The sequence below is a fragment of the Gouania willdenowi genome, chromosome 15 (assembly GCF_900634775.1).
Source record: "Gouania willdenowi chromosome 15, fGouWil2.1, whole genome shotgun sequence".
Classification (NCBI taxonomy): Eukaryota; Metazoa; Chordata; class Actinopteri; order Blenniiformes; family Gobiesocidae; genus Gouania; species Gouania willdenowi.
Genome location: NC_041058.1, coordinates 11,573,230 through 11,596,582, shown reverse-complemented (window position 1 = coordinate 11,596,582; position 23,353 = coordinate 11,573,230). Strand labels below are relative to the sequence as shown.

Below are 23,353 nucleotides of genomic sequence, written 5' to 3'. Positions count from 1 at the left end.
AGCTGTTCTTGTTTTTCATTTGTTTTTAACCCTTTTGTAAATAGGACTTTTGTTTTGAAGTTAACCGGAAGTTAGCCGAAATGTCGGCATGAAATGTGTGAACGTGAGTTTTATGGATCAAATGACCACATGTTGATATTCTACTTGGTCAATTTCTCGATTAAAATGCTTTCAGAACTTTCAAAGGTGGCGAATCAATGGCGATATTTAGCCTGGTTTTTGGTGTTGTAGGTTCGAAATGCAACTTGGGAAACTTGGGAGTGTACATCAGTGGGAACGGTCATAATCCTAATCCTCCTAACCATGCATATAGCATATAGTAGCCTGTATACTCACTGAGTTTGTAGTGCATAGTACAAAGTAGACATTTCAAATACAGCCTAAAACCTACAGGAAAATCTCAACTGATATCTTTTTTTTATATTTTCATTCCAAGTAAAAAAAAATCTTGTAAGAATTTAATATGTCTACAAATCAATTACATGATAGATGGAGCACATCTTCATTGAAAATATTAAACACCCCAGTACCCTTTGGTGGTAATAGTGTGTTCATATCCAGTATGTAAAAGGCTGACTCTGCTTTTACCCCCAGTTGAATTTATGAGTTTCTTTATACGATACCCAGTACATAAGATAATTTGTACAGCTTGTTAGAACTTTAAAACCAAGTGTCCGGATGGGGCTGCAAGAGATTTATGGTAGCCAGTAAAATGGCCTTTACACCTTCAAAACACCCTTGTGTCACAGGCAATAAAACAAACCGCAGCGGCCTGAAAATTAGAAAGAATTACACAGTCCACTTCTTGTATCGCAATTAACTGTATTCCTTTGGTTGGAAAGGTGAAGGAACCATTGGAGGTGTACTGTTAGTTTGTCCACCTTATTGTGAGCATGGAAAGTTTCCTGTGATCTGAGCTGTGCGGTTACCACACCAGCATGGTGATAGGATATTCCCTTTGTAGATGTTTCTGCGTCAAACAGGTGTTTGAAGCTCACGGTGTCACCTAAGCCATTAAAGTGGTATTTGAAATCAACCATAAAGGGACATTCCTTTTGTTGCCACCCAGGCTGTGTGATAGGAAATTAGCCTTTGAACTTAAATATTCCTACCTTGTATTTCTGCATACATTTACGTCTGAATTTCAATGAGGGTTGTCTTGCTGGGTGTTAGCTTCAGCCTCGTAGTCGCATTAAAGTATCTCCAAACTGGATTACATGACAACCAAGAGCAGGCAAATTGATTCCTCAGCTCTAATCCTTTGTAAATCTTAAACCTTGGAGGTAAATGGGCTGGGATGAATTTGATCGTTATGTAAGACTGAATGGGGGGGGGCTTAATGCTGACTTAAAAGACTTAGGGTGAAGAGATTACCGAAGTGAAAGGAAGGTGTCCTATAAAGAGCTGTAGAAATGGGGTGATGGTATTGGGTGAGTAAGGGAAAATAAGGAGATTTTGGTATTGATGGCTGAACACCTGAGACAAATGAAACAGGCAACAGAGCACACATTGTAATTCATCCCCGCTTCCAACAACCCGTTGATTCAGCCGTATCAGCTGTTGGCATTAGACAGCCTCATCAATAAAACTGTCATCACATTTAGCCACTGCAATTAAACAGCTGGGTGATTCCATAAAAACAATTGTTAAAAGAGTTACTGACTTGAATAATGATTAAAAAAAAAATAATGAGTACATATTTAACAATTTAAAACTTGATCATGTGCTGACGACAAACCCTCTGAACAATGAAGGAGATGAAATCGTTAACAGTTTGATTTCTGCTGGAAGAACTAAAAGTTAAAACTATTTCACACAAAACAAACTGCCATGGTGTTAGTCAGACTAAGGCTGTTGCTGGGATGCAGTTCCCTGGTTATTAATCAGTAGCGGAGTGTCACATCACCTTGCCAAGTGATTAAAAAACCAGTCCCAGAATAAAAGCAGACACCACACAACATAATTAAGAGATATAGAGAAAGTACAAAAGACTAAAATACAATGGAGGTAAATAATTAATAAGGTGGTCAGAAATAAACACAAGCATACTTTCATTGTATCATTATATTTCCAGTTTTCTGTTTTTGTTTCTTTAGAAGATTTTCAGCAGAAAACTGCATTTTAAACTGTCTGCAATATGTGTAATGCAAAGATTCCTCTTCAAGTTTCTTTACCCCTCACCAGGAAAGATGTTATTAAAGTGTGGGCATTTAGAAGGAATGAGAAAAAGCCTCTGAACCAGTGTTATTTGGTTTACTTTACTACTTTACATTTTTTTAAGTGACAATACCTATTATAACTAATTTAAAAAAACATGTGAAAAAAACAATGTTAAAATATAATTATATTCTTGTCAACAATAAAAAACTAAACTATAATGTTTACCAAATCTAATTAGAACCGTTTCGTTATTGGAAGATACCTAACCGAAACTACTTTTGTTGAGTGAAAGGTGGGACAAGTCGGTAAGTGATCCAACGGGAAGTAAGGTGATAGCGTTTTTGGACGTAAGACGTCTCATATGGTGTTACGCATTGATCACATCAAATCTGTCTGTGTGTATTTACAAACATGAATACCATCCTATATTAGGTTGATCAAGGCTAATTGTATCCATCTGTACGAGATATAGTCAATCGGTTCAAGTAGGAGAGAGCATATTTCTCCAGTATTGGCTTCCCTTCATTGGCTTCCTGTAAAATTTAGAATAGAGTTTAAAATCCTCCTGTTAGCATACAAAACTCTTAATAAGTCCAGTATATCTTAAAGACTTGTTTTCTTTCATAATATTTGTTTTGATGTCTTACTATGCGATATATGCCTCCCCGGCCCACCCAACCGCCAGGTCACGGTTCCTTCGGCTGGCCCGGCAAGCCTTCGCCCTCCCCTGGCAACTCCCACTGTGCAGGGACCTGCTGTCACAGGCAAAGGGCTCGGTCTTCCACCCTCACCCAGAGCGCTTGGCGCTATACGCTTGACCCGAGTGGCGCAATCTGTCAGCTGTGGGACTCTCACAGCGTCTGATGGGTGTTTGAGGGCTGGTGTCACCAGACTGGACACGCCCCCTTTCAGTGTTCAGTGGGAGTGATTTTGTCATTTCTGCAGGAGCTGATTGACAAACAGAAGGCCTTCTCCACGGTGAAAGTGTATCTGGCAGCTATTGCTGCCTGTCATGTGGGCTTTGGAGATAAAACTGTGAGTCGGCACCCGTGATCGTTCGTTTTATGAAAGGAGCTCGCAGACTCCTCCCTGGTTCCAGGCCGCTGGTGCCACCATGGGATTTGGCTGTGGTTCTGGACTCAAACATCCCCCTTTTGAACCGATGGGATGAGCAAACCTGAAGTTTGTGTCCCTGAAGGCAGTGTTGTTACTGGCTTTGGCATCAGCTAAGCATGTCAGTGACATCCACACATTGTCAGTGTACTCATCATGCGCTCAGTTCTCAGTTACTTAACCCCAGTTCTGAGTACTATGAGTGAAATTGTCTCACCAGACAACCCTTCTTGCTGGACAAGTGATAAGAGGTTTGCTTATTTTAATGGCGTAGTATCATTACTATCGTAGTATTCCTCAGTGGGCGGAATGACGCCCACTGAGGAATGACGCTTCTGAGGAATGACGCAGAGGCGTATATCCCATAGTGAAACATCTCACTCATATTACTCAGAGAACCGGGGTTACAGTATGTAAATAACCTATAGTTAGTGCACTATCATCCGGGCAGAACACTTCGCTCTCAAGTTTGCTGGTCTACTGAGAGTTCCAAGCGTGTCTAGAAGTAGAATTGGAGGCAAAGCGTTCAGCTACCAGGCTCCTCGCCTTTGGAACCAGCGCCCAGTCTCAGTACGGGAGGCTGCTACTCTCACCCCCTTTAAGGCTAAACTTAAAACCTACTTATTCGGAGAAGCGTATATCATATAAAAGTGTAAACCTAACCACTAGAGACATAGCCCTAAACCCTAAAATAGGAACTAAAAACATAAATTCTATAGCTGAACACCAACATTCAAACACTAGTCTGTGATACTCTGTTGTTCTATATTTCTATCTTGTTATGTTCTCCTATTTCTGTCCACTAACTAATAAGTCGAGGCAGATGGCTGCCACCTCTGAGTCTGGTTCTGCTGGAGGTTAAAAATGGAGTCGTTCCTCTCCACCGTCGCTGATGCTTACTCGTGTAGAATTGTTGGGTGTTTTCATCATAGCTCTATATGTTGTAATGAGCGCTGTGAGTTGACTTATTTTTATAATTGGCACTACATACATAAAGTTGAATTAACAAATTTAGTCAACAAAAATATTAATGTCATTTAGGTAACTAAAACTACACTATAACTGAAATAGTCCTGATGACAGAATGAAATGAAAATTATACAAAAACTACTCCCAAAATACACCAAACTCCCAAAGAAAACACTAAAAAGATTCAAAAGATTTATACTTGATTAAAAAAAATATGTATAGTTTATATTTCAATATACTTTGAAGCAGAGTTGTCTCAGTGCCTCTAGATTCTTACTCACACAGTCCAAAAATGTGTTACATTATTTGGAGTTTCTAAATTGCCTCTAGGGGTGAATAAGCATTTAAAAAGTTGTCTTTCTCTATGTGTTGGGCATACGACAGACTACTGTCCATCCAGGGTGTAACCCAACTTGCACTCGATTTGAGCAACGTGGTAGAGGAATGAGTGGCTACAGAAATGAATGAATAAATTAATGAACAAATGAATGAATGAACTGTACTTGATAACAGATCAAACAACATCAGTTAAATATTTAATAAAGCCAGTACTGTATTGTACAACTTGTTGCTGAATGACTCGCGATGCAGCGACAAAAAAGCCTGCAGGGGAATCCTGTGTCAAACACTTCAATCCCACCTGAGAGAGGCACATAATGTATTGGGGCTTTAGTGTGTCACATCAATTTATATCCTGTCATTAACTAAGGCAACATTTCCTCATGGAGCAGATGCTGCACAGTAGCTGGGTTGTTTGAAGTCAGGCCTGTTGGCTCTCTTACTGATTGCAGGTCACACAAGTCATAAATTTAAAAGCAACTTTGGAATATTACTTCACACAACATAAACTACTGGTGACGTGATAAAGCTATAGTTAATGAATGCAAGCAGGAGTGACATTAATGTGCTTTAGAATTTAGTTTTCAGTTATTTAAAACCAATCCGGGAAAATAATGAGAATAAATGTCACTTTTTTTAATAACAACTTTTGATCTTAACTCTTGATGACATTTGCCTCGTATTTTGCCAGATAGTGTTATCAATCTGTCAAGATTAAATAGACTGAAATGTATCTGTGTTTGGTTACATCTCAGCTGCAGCTCCAGCAAAACAACAGGCCTCTTTTTTCAGAATCTGAATCAGATTTGCATATACTTTATTTATCCTAGGGGGATAAATACATTTTTTTTACAAATGCTCCAGAATATTGATTGAAAAGAACAAACACTAAAACATATAGAAAAGAAAAGAAAATGGACATAATTAAATAAAAAAAAAAAACTGTAAATAAACACTATTAAATACAACCTCCAGGACAAAAGAATATAAAATAATACAAATGTGTAAATATTAGGGCTGTCACATTATCGCGTTAATTGCAAATACTTAATTACAGGAAAAAATAAAGCACTAAAAAAATTAATGCCCTTAATCGCTTCTTTTTTTTGCATCCCAAACAGCGCGGAACCTTTCTCATTGCACACGTTTCCGGTATGCCCATAAGCACCGGCTACAAAGATAGAACCTGAGGAGAAGGCTTTGTGCACATTACTGCAAATTGTGCAAGAAAGAGTTTGTAAATCAGCGGAGTTCTGCTATCCTCCAGCCTTCCAGCGGAGCTCTCCCACCTCAATGCTAACTATGTAGCAGCTAGCACGGATAGCGGTCCTACAGACGCTACATTAGGTCAAGTGGCCAGTCCACACTGGACAAGATGACAGGTTTCAGACTAGCCAAAATGAATAATTCAATAAGTGAAGAATGAATAAAGTCAGTGGATAAATGATTGTTGTGGACAGTCAACCACTATCAGTGGTAGAGGATGTGGGCGGGGCTACTACTACTACTAAAATTATTACAAGATAATTTACAGGACTGTGATTGATAGGTCTGTTTTCTTTATTATATATTATCTGAAGGAAAGAAAAAGCAACACGTTTGGTGTCAAATAATTGTATAAATCATAAAACTGTTACTGTTTATGATGTGCTAACTTATAGCACTACATATGGACCTGATATTTTATTTCATTTCTATTTTCTAATATTTGTAGACTGACTAAAGTACACGTCAATATTTCCCCCTGATGGTCTAAACTAAAGGTGGCAGCAGCCCTTGGGTCTAGTCGCACATACAGAGGAATGTAAATTACTTTATAAAGCCACTTCATTATACATCATAGTTTCGACCTGCCATAATAATGTAATTTTAATGAAAATATCTTAAGTTGAGGGCATTCTTTTTTTTAGATTAAAAAGAGATTAATTAGATTAAATAATCACAGAGCATAATTAATAAATTGCACAATATTTTTAATCTATTGACAGCACCAAAAAATATTCAAATAAATACAGAAAAATAGAAGTATAGTATAGTGAGCCATCTACCAACTACACTGTAAAATTAAGAAGCTGTTGTGCTCAAGTTGTTGTACAGTTTTTAATCAAGGCTCCATTAAAGTCAAGGCAGCCATTCTGAGTTGCAGGTAAAGCTTGGTTGATAAGTAATCTGAAACAACTTCCCTCTTTCTCTAAGTTTTTCTCCAGCATCATTTGCTTTTGTTGTCTTAAATGAAAGCTCCTGCCAGTTCAGCGGCTGTGGCTAAGGCAGCCCGCTGAGCTTGGAAGCATCAGTGTACGTGAGGCGAGCCCGGATCAATGGAGACCAGATTAGCTGACGGGTGAGTAGGTTTTTCCTGCCCAACCAAAACAATTTGCCCACTGTGCAGGTTTTTACCACCTAAGAACAATTTCCGAAAAGTACACTTTCAACAAATTATTTAAAGGTGCTGAGAAAGGCAGTAAAAAATAGTATGTTGCATGTTTTACAAATAAAAAACTGACTCTTTCATAAAGAGCATTTTCTCTTTAACAACAGCAATAACAACAAAAATATCAATTGATTAGACAAGTAGGCTTAAAGAGGCTTAAACTGTGAACTGTTCGTTCTTTGGTTATTCCGTTTTCAAACCAAATCAAAATAACAAATAAACGGTGTGGATTATTTTTTTTGTTTTTCTGACTTAAAACCAAAATAGAACTACAGAAAAATCCAAAACCAGACAAGCAGCATTTTTCTGTTTTAAAATAAAATCTTGTTCTGCTTGTGTGATATTTGTATATTAAGGGAAACTAGGACGAGAGCTTCATGTTTTAAGCTCACCACACAGAGGGGACCCACAGACGGGGGCGGACTTTTACCACTGGACAAAAAAAGGAGCAACGCAAAGGTCACATTACTGATGAACTGGTGAATTGAAACGTTATTAATACATAAATAAATCAAAACTAAAAAAAATGATGTTAGGTAAAACATGCACATGATATGCTCCAGAGAGTTGTAAAGGCAGCACAGAAGATCATTGGTTGCCCTCTTCCCTCCCTGAGGAACGTTTACACCTCCCGCTGCCTCAACGGAGATAAAAACATCACCAAAGACTTCTCCCACCCTGGCTTTGACCTGTTTGACCTGTTGCCCTCAGGGATGCACTACAGGTGCATTAAGGGCAAAACAAACAGACTCAAAAACAGCTTCTAAACCACTCTGAACTCTCACATGGACTGATCTCATAGTCATACCCCCGGACTCTCCTCAGCCATTATTAAACACTGTTTAATAATGAAATACCATTCAACTGAATGAATAGATAATGTGCTATACACATGTACACCAAACACTGTATATAGCACTGTAGTTATGTATGATGCAAAATGTACATACTCCCATGACTGTTCACTTTACATCCTTTTTTGTACTATTTATGTCCTATGTTTATATTGTATATATAGTTTATTTCTTACACTGTTTTTGCATTGGAGTTGTGTAAAGCGACAATAAAGGCAATCTATCTATCTAAAGGAACCCGAGGTGGTGTAATGAATCTACTGGTGCTTCTTGTCTCTTGTGATCAACTTCGGTCTGTGTTGACGACTGCCGTTAGTGGCTAACGGTATTATAACATGCAAAATAAATATTTTTACTGCCCTCAAAAAAGCTGTGTAATTGTTTTTGCAAAAGTGTCAAATTGTAGAAGTTCTAACATATATTGTTCATCACACCAGCCTCACAGTCTATAGTCAGTCACCAGTTTATTTTGGATACTATTTGGACCGTAAAACTGTTTGGCAAATTTTGCACGATATTCTCAGATTCAAACTTTCACCATCAATAACTTTTTAACAAAACATCATCGACACAAATTACGCCTCTTTGTCATCGGTGTGAGGTGGACAACATGCTCCAAGATCATTTTTGTCACACGCAGCAGAGCAAAAGTCCACCCTCGTCTGTGGTGAGCCTAAAACATGAAGCTCTTGTCCGTAGTTTTCCCGTAAATATCCAATAATCACACAAACACAAGATTTCATTTTAAAACAGAAAAACACTGATTCTGTTTTTTTATTTTTCTGTATTAGTCAGTGAAACAAAATAACCATACTGTTCATTTCTTATTATGATTTGGTTTTAAAACGGAATAAACAAAGAACAAAGGGTAGACGGATTCTTATCCCACCCATATGTCGTTTCAATCAGAACTATCTGTCTGACACCTCCGGTGTGCAAAACAGTCCCTCTGCAGCGAAGAACTCAGGAAAGAGAGTCAAAGCTATGTTTTAAATGTAAGGCTTTGATGCAGCGACAGATAACAGAACTCATATCACATCCTTCAAAAGAGCATAATGAGGTGCAACCAATAAACAATCTACCACAAAATCAACCACCTAGAAATGGTCTTTTTTTTTAGGAACTGACAATTTAAAAATGCCTTCAAAAACGTTGGAATTATTTATTTCTGTGCGGTCGTGATCTCATTAAAACAATGTGTGTGAAGTAACCGTTGTTTTTTTTTAAGAAAGATGCTTCTAGAATATTCAAAGCTCCATGAAATAGTGAACAACAGGAGATTTTGAGAGATTATTTGATGGCTCATGTATTATTTGCTGCAAAACTTCTATTGAAGCAAATGCATTACTGTTCAAACTTAAATTTTATTCTGTTTTGGGGGGTTTTCTTCATAAGATTCAAAAGTTCTATCCATTTAGAAAACTAATCTTGCAGAAAAAGAAGAAAAGATAGAACCTTGCTCAGCAGGTTTTTAAGGTCTTGGAAAAATCTCCCACAGGAAAGCTTGATGGCTTGAGCTGAACTTGCCCCGAGAGTCGTGTCTGTGCAGTAATAAGCTTTTAAAACCATTTCTTCTGTTCATCCAAGCTGCAAAGGAGTTAAAGCAGCAACTAAAATCATCTAAAGAAGTATGGCTTTTGTCTTTAGTTCTTTGAAGTTGATTTGTGGTTTGTGAATTTATTCAACTACTGAAACAATTCCCCCTTGCCTTACAGGTCTTGTTACTCAAACAAGATGTGAAACAGAAGCAGAAACAGAGACCATATGGATGCTTAATAATCACAATGTTTTGCCAAGTTATCGGAATACTTTATGAAGGCGTTTACACGTAAAAAAAACACTGCAATGCTCCACTGTTGATGCAAAGTCAATGTGATATCATGACAAAATGGTAGAATGGAATAATGCTAACTTAATTTCTACAGATAAGCAGTTCTATTTTCACCTTCTAAAGACAAACCTGGAATGTCAATCTATCTATCCAGAATTGTGACGCTCTAGAGCAGACATGGGCAACTGGCCCCCAAAGTAAACGTACAAAATGACAGAAAAATACACAAAATTAATACATTAAAAAATACAAATAATTACCAAATTGCAGGAAAATACAGTAAAAGACAACTACTACTACTACTACTACTACAAAAATGAACAAAACTAACAAAATTAATCCAAAAAATAAACAAAATGACAACAAAAGTACACAAAAAAACAAGAAAAACATAAAAAATGACTCTGCAAATAAGCAAAACGACAACTGAAATACACAAAAAATACTCCAAAAAAATGCAAAATGACAACACAAATGCACAATATGTCTCCAAAAAACATACATTTTACAGAAAAAATACACAAAAGGACAACAGAATAGCACAAAATGCCTCATAACGAGCAAGACAACAACAAACATACGCAGAATGACAGAAAAACACAAAATTACTATAAAAACTATTGTTCTTTGATGTGTTACTGCTCAGACTGGTCACTATTCTAAATGCTGACATGATTGTTCATAATGTGGCCTTTCGATCAAACAAACATTTTTGTGGCCCCCGCTGTGATAGAAATTGCCCATGTCTGCTCTAGAACCTTGTCAAGTTTACTCAGGCTTGAAGTCGGGGGACATCATGAGCAGGCTACCAGTGGATTATAAGGATACAACACAAACACACACACACATTGATACATTCACTTAGTGTAGAGACTCTAATAAACAAAATGGGCAGCATGGCCATGTAGTGTACTGATTTTAGTGGTACATGAGACATTATGGACTGGCCAACAAAATAGATACAAGTGAGCATCAGGTATATAGATAGATAGATAGATAGATAGATAGATAGATAGATAGATAGATAATGTATTAATGTAGCTACTGAATACAATTAATTAGGGTAAGTTTGAGTAGTTTTATGTGATCTATAAATGAATATTGATAAATAACTATAAATGTATATTGTTATATTGTAAATGTATTATTTGGAACTAGGTCCTACTGTATGAATGTTGGTTTTATTTTGTTTTGTAAATTGTTTTAGTTGTTTGTTTGCTTTGTTGTGTGATGTGTTGGGTGTGGACTCCAGGAAGAGTAGCAATGGCTCTAGTCAAAGCTAATGGAGATCCAAATAAAGATAAACATATAGATACATAAATAGATAGAAGGTTTATTGTCATTGTAAAACATATCAAATGTGTCTTATATATATGCAAGAATGTGGGGAACCAACAAAAAGCGGGAGAGCAGTCTCCAATGGAGCCGTTAAAATCCCGGCCATATCAAAACTTCCCTTCATGTCAAAAATCATGGAAAAAGTGGTGGCTTACCAGCGAACCTCATTTTTGGTACAGCATGATTTTTATGATAAATATCAATCTGGCTTTAGGTCAATCCACTCCACAATGAAACTGCTGAGGTGAAAGTTTCCAGTGACGTGATGATGATGGCTGCTGACTCTGGGTCGCTACACAGTTTTGGTTGTACTCGATTGGACATGTGCCTTTGATACTGTAGATCACGGTATACTGATTGATCGACTCAGATCTGAGATGGGATTTTCTGGGGCTGTTCTTCAGTGGTTTTCTTCATATATAAATGGAAGAACTTTTTATGTTGCTATCAACAATGTAATGTCTAATGTGTCCAACCTGTCATGTGGAGTTGCCCAGGGCTCTGTTCTGGGGCCTGCTTCGTTTTTGTTGTACCTGATGCCTCTTGATCGATTGATCCGTGGTTTTGGAAATGTGTCTCATCATTTCTATGCAGATGTTGTATTGCTCCTTCAATGACTCAGAGTTTCACTTTTTATCTGTGTTCTTGGAATGTGTATTTTGCATCAAAAACTGGTTGTCATCGAATTACCTTCAGATAAATTGTAACAAAACGGAAACTCTGATCATTGCTCACGATAAAAAGATCCCCCTGATCAAGAACGCCCTTGGTGCTCTGGGCTCGTCTGTGAAAACCAGCCTCAGAAAACCTTGGGATTGTGTTTGATCAGTCAATGTCTTTGAAGGGTCACTGTCGACAACTGACCAAACTGTTTTAATCTGACCAAACTGTTTTAATCACCTAAGAAATATCTCTTAAGTGAGGAATTTGGTGTCTAAATCAGATCTCGAAATTATCATCCACGCATTCTTCTTGTCTTGCATTGATTATTGTAATTTTGTTTTCACTTGTTTCAAGTCGACTCTAAAAAGATTTCAGATTACACAAAATGCTGCTGCCAGACTTTTGACCGGTGCACCCAGAACAGCCCCCATTACCCCTATTCTATCAAGTCTTCATTGGCTTCCAGTCAAATTTTGCATCGAGTTTAAAATCTTAGTCCTGACTTTCTGTGCGTTGCATGGTCAGGCCCCTCAGTAAATCGCTGATTTGTTGTGGCCCTACAATTCAGGGCACAGCCTTCGGTCTTCAGGCCAGAGTCTCCTAAAAGTCCCTAAAACTAATTTTAAAAACCGGGAAGAGCCGGCGTGACTGTGAGCTTGACTGTGTGGACTCTTTTAAAAAGCATTTGAAGACTTTGCTTTTCAGAAAAGCTTTCTGTTAATGGATTTTAAACTTTTGTTATCTTTTTATGTTGTTGCTCCTGTTGTTTTAAATTCACCTTTGTTTTGTAAAGCACTTTGTGATTTTTATCTGTGAAAAGCACTTTATAAATAAAAAAGTACTTACTTACTAGCATTAATATGAAAGAACGAAATGCTGCACCAAATTAAAAGCATGATGGTGGTAGTGCAAAAACACAATGAAGCCAATGAAATCACTTCACAGTCAGAAGCCATGGGTTTGATCACAGGTTGGAGTTTGCTTATTCTCTTAACACTTGCATTCTTCAGATCGATTGGCTTCCTGCCACAGGCTACAGGTAAAAACGCAACATTAGCTTCAATGTGACTCTCTAGTATGCTTGTCTTTATGTATCAGCTCAATGACTGGCTACCTTGTTGCGTAGGAAAGCTAGTTGTCTTACAGTGCCATGTGGTCTGGCTAGGCAAGAAAGGTGGAGGCTAGTAAGCAAGCTAGCAAATTGTGCTACACAATTTAAAAGACATACAAATCAGATCAAAGATATTGAAACAATCCACCTGCCAAGGTACTGTATGTACGTCTAAAGTAAATGGACTCAGGATTTCCACATTGCTTTTCCTAATTGCATATGGATGGATGGTCGGATGGATTAATGGATGGAAACGACGCGGTCACTTGACAGATGCTTAATTTAAACACTTACAATGGCACAGACTGCATTCAAAACATCAGCCTGAAATGAAAACAAAGGACGGCTCTGGGTAAGGTCGTACTGAGGTAAAGCTTTTCCCAGCATGCACTGGATCAAAACCAAGGACAGTAAAGAAAACCTTACAGGGCGGAATGGATAGAATGACAAACAAATTTGCTCTAGTAAGCAATTTTAAACTTTCTGACTCTTCACTTTGTGAGTCTTTGGAAACTGGAGCACCTGGAAATTAGGCTATAGCTGTATCAATGGGTTGCATGCTGCCTGTAGCATTTTAGTCATAACTTTGGAATTTTTCATTCATTTGAGTTTTTTCTGCATTAAAGCTGCTGGAGACAAAAAATGGTATCAGATGAATTTGTAGTTTAGACCTCATAGATCAATTTACAAAATGTTTCATATTTTTTTCTGTCATTTTTTACTTTCTCTATCCGACCAGATTTGGCCCCCGGGCCTTGAGTTTGACATGTGCCATAGACGGATACAAAGAAGTGTTTTTACTTCATGCTTATCGTGACCACACCTTGAATAATTTACACAACGTGGCATCTAGATGTGGTGTGCAGGCTGCGCTGCGCACTCAAAACAGGAGCCTGTCTTTATCGAATCAACAAAATCTTGTCTACAGCAGCTTAAACAAAAGATTAAAATAAAAAAGAAAGCATCGGTTTTATTCTGCTTGGATTCATAAATGTGTGCATTGCTCAGTTTAAAATGGCCTTAGACTATTAAGCTATCAGAGTGACAAAGAACACAGTAGTTAAGAAACTGCGTGTGCTTAGTTTGCAGGAAGTGTCTTAGCCTACTGCTGAGAGCAGTAATGGCCTCTTTCCTTGCTCTGTTCCGATAATGAGCTTTCTCAAATCCTGGATTTTTCTAAGTTAACTTAGTTGTCAACTTTTGCCCTGAAGGTGTGTTTCTCCCATTGAAACTGTTGTCTTCACTGAGGTTGGTTATCTAATAACTTGTGTCATTTTATATAATTAACTTTTGTTTTTTAAGATTCTTCCATATGTAACTATCCACGTCTATAAAAACATTATTCTCTAAGTTATGTAATTTCAGTTAATAATTCTACTTGTGGTACGATTTTGTTTTAACAATAATGATTGATGTGTTCTTGTGAGATAATACAGAGCTGAATGTTTTGTTGAATGTGGCAAATTCTTTCCAGAACAAGGGTGAGAAGTTTATAGAAATAACAGCCCGGAAAAATATTTCACTGCACACTAATGTATGTCATACAGCACTGTGTGCTGCAGTGCTCATTAGGGTCTAGTGGATCGTGAAAGAACAGAAGACGATTGAAATGATCAATCAACCGTGCAAGTTCCCGCAGGTAAAGTGTTCAAGGCTTTAATGGAGTGGAAGCGATACAAGAAGTTTGTTGGATATTTGAATAATACGCATATGACAAACTTTTATAGACTGATCAATACCTGAAATTATCCCATGTTACGCTAAATTGACTTTTCTGTGCTTTAATCATCATAAAAGTGCTATTTGGGCTTCATACACATGCCCAAAGGGTTTTTTCATTGATTCCCTCAATCGTTAGTTTTCTTACTGCAGGGCGAGCCCAAACACCTTGCTCCAATTTGATGACACGTTCCCACTTTGATGACAAATTTGACACGGCACTGAGCTGGAGAAGCCACAACTCCAGGAAGCTCTCTGCCGTGATTGACATGTAAACAGACATGCATTTTTACAAGTTTGCCAATGGTAAGAGAAGAGGATTTTTTTATAAATATTATTTTAAAACTGATCCAGAATCAATTTACTGATCCTCATACCCTCCAAAAATGTAATGGGATCTTCCATGGGGTAAGGTCTATCTTTGGTTACAATTTTATCAAAATCGTTTAAGTACTTTTAATGTAATCCTGCTAAACATTCCTAATAAACAAACAAATAAATAAATACATTTCACCTCTCTGGCAGACATTAAAAAAAAAAAAAGTTATCTCCGTTTAAAATATATATTTTTCAGATGTAATCTTAATTATATTCATATTTAAAACGTAATTTAATGAGATTATAAGAAATCATATTTAAAAATAATACTTTTTTTTTTTTAAATGACTAAATTAAGATGACAGCGGAAAATGTTTCTTATCCTTTTTAAATAAACATTCTGCAGCATCCACTGCATTTTCCTACTTTGCCATGACACAAATATCTACATTTTCACAGAATATCCGCCGTGTACCGCTAGTTTGTGCAATATTAATAGACTTCTGGTTAACATTAGCCAAAATGCATGTAACTAGTACGTATGTAGCATTAAAAACATAGTGCTTTATGCTTCAGCTGTAGTGATGACACCTCAAAAACATTCTCACTTTTGTCTCTGTATTGTATATAGATCATGTCCATGTCTGCCTCTGCTTTATGGCCATATGAAGTCAGCAGTGGAAGTACAACTCTCACAAATAACGATCCAGTTGCTATGCAGTCAATAAACGAAAAAAAATAAATGTAATTGAGCCACAGAAGGCCAAACTGAATCAGATTTAAATGAAGCCTTGATCAGATAAATTGACTCGAATAACAGGAATTACTCAAGGATTTGCATAAAAGCTAATTATTAGGTTGATGAAGGCAAACGCGAATGGTAAATTCGCTGAAAGAAAATTGGAATGCGACAAAACCTCAGATAAGTATAGTCTAAAAAAAAAAAAAAAAAAAAAAAAGATAAGTATAGTCTAGTTGTCGAGCATAAATGAGACATGAATTAAGTCAATAACAAAGAAATACAAAGTAAAACAACAAGCAAATGTGTACTATTCTAAAAAAAAAAAAAAAAAAAACCTGTAAGAACTGTGAATTACTGAGACGTGACAAAAGCTAAGCATGCCAGACAAAACATTTACACACATAAACATAATAATACTTATTTTCTGTTTTTCTATTTGTTTGACAATACATGTGCAGGCAGTGTGAAGGACAAGGTTGTTCACTGATATGTAACATACAGTTACATCATAAAATTTCTGTTAAACCGAAGAGATTTGGTTGATGTGTGAACTGTGTAATGTGAAATACATAACAAAATGCAATGATTTTGTGATTGTACTTTGACCAACAGGTGATCTCTTTGTGGAAAAACAAGTCTTCGGTATCACGGACACACAGGCACACACACGCATGCAGTCGATACTTTTGAAGCTGCATAAAAAGGGTACAAATATAGGAACACGCTACACTCACAAAATCACACATTTTTGTAGTGTCAGTCGACAAGGTGACGGCTGTGTTCCTCATGAGGAAAGATTCTCAGAGATGAGATTTGAATTAGAACGGTGTTAATTAATTTCCCAAACCAGGTGATAATGATTTGAAACTAAGACAAAATGCTTGTATATTACAATTCGGAGATTCGACTGCAGACTCTGTGCAAGTGGTTGACAATGACAACACTGCATCGAAACAAGAGGATTGTGGGTGTACGCCGCAGTCTTTTGTGTTGTTTGCATGTTGTGCCGTAGAAAGCACAGAAAGGTCAAACTAGTTTTAGTTTGAGGGACAAGTTGGATCTCAAGTGGGCTAGACCAGAAAAGGAATGAAATGCAATTTCTACATTGTTGTGCCCGAGGTTGAACAAACATACTATTTAGGGATTTTAATCATTTTCTAAAATGTACATGTAGTTTCAGGCATCTGGACTTGAATGTGTATCAATGAGCAGCAAAATAAGAAAGGAAAAAGAAAGTATTAAATCAGTAGAAAATTGAATGTAAATGTAACCTAATCTGAAAATAGGAAACATGTTTTAAAAAAAATCTTAGTTGCAACATAAAACTGTCAACGAGACATTTTTGACATGTTGACATTCTAACAGCAGCAGTGAAGGGTGTCACTGTCAATGCTGCTGTTCCCTTTTAGATGAGCTACGTGTTAGTGTCAGCATGAAGAAAATAATCACCTATTTCCTCTATCTTTAACCATACCAGCACATGTAGCTTCTTAATAATGTATTCAAAGTGTTGATTAATGCTACGCTGATAAAACAGAATAATATATGTGTGCATGGAAACTGTACATATTCCTCCCCATGTTCTTTCTTTATAATTCATGTTATGCAGTGTAAAAGTGAATGTAAAGTATTAAATCACATAGTTGTATGAGACCCCGGGACAAAAGCCTAAATATGTGTTTTTTGCCAAAATTATGCTTGACGTCATATAACACGGTGTTAATTTGGAATACAGTATTAGAGATGGACGATATTATCGGCACACCAATATTATCAACCGATATATGCCATAAAATGTTACATTGTTCGACATCAGTATCGGTTTGTCCACCGATATCTAAAAACCGATATGTGCCGTTATCTGAGACAACATCATATTGACAACATTGTAACAACGAATATGGCACTTTTTAATGACTAAATTTGAATAATTATTCTTATTTTGCACAATCACAATAAAAGTAGGTTTAACCTTTAATTTCTATAGAGTTATTAATAATGTGACCTACAATTTATATCAGCAATCGGAAATTGAGTGTTGGACAATATCAGGATACTGGATACCTACAAAAAAGCTAATATTTAACATACCTATACTGTATATTTACATGCAGTTCCAACACATATCACTGTCTTTGTTTTACAGCTGTTTTTTGGCCAAAAAAAAAAATTAAACCAACAGCACAATATTGGTAATGGTTGCAGTTGGCTTGACAGAACTATACGCACAGCCTTATATATTGTACTTTGTTGATTGTATTGCATAGAGAGGGGTGATTTAAACTCATTGTGACCATTTGAATCCATCTCACCATATTTATGTTGAAAATGAAGTTTTGGTTGACTTCAGACACCACTGAAGATGTGAGAGTGATTGCTGACCACACTGCGTCAAAAAAGCTCCGTGCGTAAACAGAGATGGGGAGTGTAACTTACGCTGCTGTTTTGTCCGGACCAGTGCACCATGGCCTGGTTGTGCGCGGTGTCCTCGCTCAGCGCAAATGTGGAACTTGTGAGTAAAAACTGGTCCTGGTCCTGCGCCGATGCGTCCTCTCCTCCGATGTCTGGTCTAAATTCTGACCAGGTCTCTGCGCTCCTCTCACTGCGTGTTCGTGCCCAGCTCTCCTCATCGTTCCCAGGGTCAGACTCATTTGTGTTATTTTTCCCACTCTCAGGGGATGAATTATTTTGAGGAAACGTTTGGTTGTGACAAAGTTTGTGTTGATCGTTTCCATCATCGTTTTCAGAACAACTTGTTATGTTTTCCCCGCGCCGTGGCCGCACTTTGGATGAACTTTCCCTGCGCACTTCCTCCGTATCGGATGCTGGCTCCTGCTCCTCCGTGTATCCTGTAAACTCCGCAGCCGGTGCCTCTCCTCCAAAATCGGTCACATCCACACCCAAGAGTTCCCGTGAATAAGCTCCGATGAGCGGCAGCTGGCAGGAGGGGATGCACCTCACCTCTGCCTTTGTTCCATCCAGGATGGAAGTTGTGCTCCAGAGGCAGAGCCACTCGGAAAAGAGCAGGAAAAACCAGCGACCGAAGCGCGTCTCCATCCTGTTCATTTTGGACTTCAGGCGTGTGAGAAGAAACGTGTCATTTTCAGCATTGCGACTCCATACGTCCTCACCTGATGAAGTGTGTGAATGCACTGTGGGGAGGTGCAGCAGTGCGCGGACAAGTGTTCCCAAGTACTGATGCAGACGGTGCATCAGAGGAGGAAGAGGAGGAGGAGGAGGAGGAGGCTGAGTCCTGCTCCAAAGGGTCGCATCCCCATCTCAACCCAAACGACACATCACACTCTATTATAATATATCCCTAGACACACCCTTACATTTATATCTTTATTATTATTTCATGTATTTATTTTTATCAGAACATTATGAATATTTTGTCACACTTTTCACCCTGGAAAGTGTTTGGATGAGAAGTTGGCTGTAAATATCTTAAAACCTATATTCTCAAACTGGGGTACGGGTACCCCAGGGCACAGTGTCAAACTCAAGGTCCGGGGACCAAATCCGGTCCTTTAAACCAGGGGTCACCAACTGTGAGAGCTACTTATAGGTACTGAATAGTCCGAAGGGCTACCAGTTTGAAAAGAGCTTCTTAAATTCTAAATGTCCACGGTTTCACTTTAATTAGAGGCTAAGATAATAAGGAAGTCTAGCACTTAAAAAGTTGTCCTAATTTATGCAATTGTTTCATTTTGTACATTTCATAGAAAGCCATCATGTTCCTAGCTACTAACAAACAACTTTTGACTAATTGTGTAACATGTAACTTTTGTAAAACGTAACAATTAACATATTTTACGAAAATCCACGAGAGAAAAAAAAAGGGTTTTATATGACTATTGACCATATACCAAATCTGAAGCACTTCAAAACATTCGTCACAATGTTATAGTGGAAATAAACATTTATCCCCCATGGGCTATGTGTTGACGACCCCTGCTTTAGACCACCAAATTCGGCCCACAGGAGAAAGTTAAAAAGATAAAAAAATAACATTTATTATTGTTCAAATGAGAAAATAATTCAGTTATAGATAAATCAGCCCAGATATCTCGGGCCCTTCTAAATACACAAATGCAATGAAACTTCTCAATATTTGGAGGATCGCAATTTCCCCATGCTTTTTTCACATGACTGCAGTCATGTTAAATTTCAAATTGTTCAAAGAACTCAATTTTCCTGAATTTATTTCACATATTTTCTGTAAATTAAATAGAAATTGGTCACAAAATCAATGGAATTTAAAAGAGAAAATCCTGCAGGGACTGATATCTGTCACTTATTGCTTGGATACTGTTGGTGCCTTACATACTTCATTTTTGAATGTATATGTAGTGTAACTGTAATGAGTTTGACACCCCTGCCCCAGGGGTGCTCAAATTGTCATAGGTGGTACGTGAATAGAAATTAAAAACATTGTGACAACATTAGAAACTGTAATATAAATAGACCAGCAGTCAGGAGCCTCCATGCATTGCCACAAATTACACACTGGCCTATACAGTGCATCTGGAAAGTCTTATTCCAAATTGTATTAAATGAATCTGTTTACTCAAAATTCTACTCAAAATACCCCATAATTACAATTTGAAAAAAAAATTATTCAGATTTTTGCAAATTTTTGAAAAACAGAAAACTTAAAAATGTGTTTGTGTGCAGTAGTAGGGGACATGGCTTCAGGTTAAATGTCTGAAGGGTTACGTGCAGTGACGTGCCGTGAGTACTAGGGTTGGGTAGGCAGGGCGTTGCAAATCAAGACCACCAATGTCAACACCAATGACATTTCCATATGTTTCTGTTGGCAAGAGTTATTTCAATTCAATTGAATTCAACTTTATTTTATAGCGCAATTTACAACAAAGTCATCTCAATGTGCTTATCAAAATATAAAATTCATAATAAGAAAGAAAAAACCCAACAAGATCCACATGAACAAGCATTTAGCCATCTAACAAAATCAACATTGTAAAACACCATTAAAGAAACATAAACAATTATTTAATATAACCTCCATAATCTCCTAACAAGATATATCTCATGACACGACAGCGCATCTGTTGTTTGTGTTGGAAACACAGAAACACGGAGAAAATGATGACAACAACAACAACTCGGAACATTCTCAGTGAGGCGCATCCACAAAGCCAATCCTTCCTTTCACTGTAGAAAATATTTCTGACCTTTCCTTTGCTGAAGGTCTAGTAGCTCAGGTGTTGGTCTCCCATCTTTGAAAAGCTGTTGTTTTTTCCTCAAAAGAAAGTTTCTTTATCGTCTCTAGCGCTGTCATACTTCCTGTAGTGTTATCCCACCCACTAGTTAGAGAACGTAGCAGCAGCGGTCACGTGACATAAATTCACTAATGCACTGTGAACTTACGTATAGCATTTAGCATAGCGCGGTGATGTCCAAAGGCAGCATAGAGAGCTGCCCTTTTACGTAAAAGGTTGTCATCTTGGGGAACTGATTGCGCATGTGCAAACATATGAAAACACGCTATGGGGCCAGAGGCAGAGCAGCAATGTGCTTTTGGGAGGGGGTGTGGCCTCCTCTTGTCTTACAGCGGAGTGAGACTGTGCAGCGTCTCTGCCGTACCAGGAAATAGCAATGTTTAGTCATTTGGGTTATGAAAAGCACAAAATGCTGACACTTTCAAACTTATAGGTACTGTAGGCTATCGGAAATGGAAAAATAAATAATTTATAATTATATTATAATTAAAACAAATAATCAAAATATCAGTTCACCCTTGGGTAGACACTGCCTACCTTGCCTACCCTGACTGCATGTCACTGGTTATGGGACTGTGGAAAGTTTGGGAACCACTGTCTTAAAACATCAAGTTTTAAACCTTAGAAACTCACATTTATCTTGTGCTACAGATACAATAATGAAGCTTTGCATTTTCCATTAACAGGTCAGAGCTAACAATTAAGTAGATTGTTGTGTTCACTGTCAGTCAATAGTGCATAACGGCAATGACTTGGGTTTTGGCAGTGGCTGCTAAATAGCTTGATTGCTATTTAAGGGAAACTCTTTGATTATGAATTCAGCAGTGCTGAATGGAAAAATGCATGTCCCCAAATTTTGCCTCTTGTTTTCTGTAAAGCCTTTTGTTGTGTTAATGGGGACTTGTACAGAAAATATTTAGGATGATTCAGGCGATTATTATGGAAGTGGATTAGGGTCAAGTTTGATGGAGAAAATAATTTTGGGCAAATCAAGAATAAAGTCAAAATGTCGAGAATAAAGTCAAAATGTCAAGATTAAAGTTGAAATTTCAAGAATACAGTTGAAATATAATGTTGAGATTAAACTAAAAAAAAAAATGAACTCAAAATACAATATCGTGATAAAAATCAAAGGTTTTCTAATAAAGTCAAATCTACGGAAGCTGACTTGGGCCAGTTCACCACATGACAACAAAAAGCATTGGCCCTAGTCTGATTCCATAGTATTGACTTATTAGCAAACCTTCGACTTTTATCATGATAATGAATTTTGAGTTTTTCAAAATGTCCACTTTAATCTTGTCTTTTCCTTTAATCTCAAAATTTCAACTTTTTTCTCAACATTTTGACTTTATTCTTGATTTGCCCAAAATTATTTTCTCCATCAACATTGGCCCTAATCTGCTTCTGTACTGTTATAGACCTCTGGTCTGTGCTGTTGTAAATATAGAGTATGCAGCTAGAATGAGAATAATAATTGAGAACTTACAATGCACACTGCCTAAATTATATTGTTACTTCTTTAGACTTTGGGCTTTGTTCCAGGCAGCTAATGGCAAACCATTAAGTGAACTATAGAGTCTTTCCAAACCCTGTGATTGGATTCAATTTCTGGGCAACACTTAGTCAATAGGATGAGAAGGCTGTTGACTGGTGACTGATGCCGAAGAGACTTCTTATATTGAGCTGTGTTCTCTCAATCGCTCCGAGCTGCGACGTGATCCTGTTCCACATACGGGTCAACTGCACAGAGACGTCTTTCATTGCCAGCCATTAGTGATGCAGTGAGCAAGAGCTGTCTCAATCTGTTTCAGTTAGCCCTCACCAGACAAGGGGGAACCAGTCTATGATGCAGATTGATGGCTGACTGAGAATTTCAATCATGGAGAACACTGGCTAAAAAGCTGGAGTCTTGACTGTAATGCAGACCCTAAAGCAGTCTATTACGATGCAGGAAACCCCTCAATGACATGAAAGACAGCAGTTGTAACACAGGCTTTACTTTTGCATTTCTTTTGTGAGGTATGATTCATAAGAAATGATAGCAGGAAATTATGCAGTTTGATTTTTTTAAAACAAGCCTTGTTTTGTTGTTTTGCTTTTGTTTTACTGGAAATCCTAATAAACTGATTAACGCAAACAGTTAAACCTAAACCACTATCCTACATTACTTTCAACAGAGCTGTTTCTTTCAATATGCAAACTATGCCAAAAAAAAAAAAAAAAAAAATAAAGGACCCACAGCCAACAGGGACCAACAAAATGCAACTCAAAGGCAAAGCGTTACTTTGAAGGTGCTTTCACAACAGATTTGTTTGAACTGTTCATTTACTCAAATATTTGACTTTGTTTGGGCTGCTTTTAAATCCAGCTTTTATCTCTGACATAGATGGAGAGAACTCAGGTTTGTTTGCAAACAGCATTTCAGGTATAGAAGTCAATGCTATGGTTCAATGGCACAGTATTCCAGACATTCACGTTAATGCCTAAGTGAACCAGAGCAATTTGTGCTGCATATT

General features: G+C 37.5%; 1 protein-coding gene across 1 annotated transcript in view; it reads right to left on the bottom strand.

Moving 5' to 3' along the window:
* The window catches only part of LOC114476615 (VPS10 domain-containing receptor SorCS1-like), a 68,727-nt gene extending 49,961 nt beyond the window's left edge, over positions 1-18,766 (bottom strand). Inside the window, exon 1 of the mRNA XM_028468396.1 lies at positions 18,025-18,766. Within this exon, the coding sequence (XP_028324197.1) occupies positions 18,025-18,654 (630 nt within the window). The 5' untranslated portion in view covers positions 18,655-18,766. The remainder of the gene's footprint in view (positions 1-18,024) is intronic.
* Between the last annotated feature and the right edge of the window lie 4,587 nt (positions 18,767-23,353).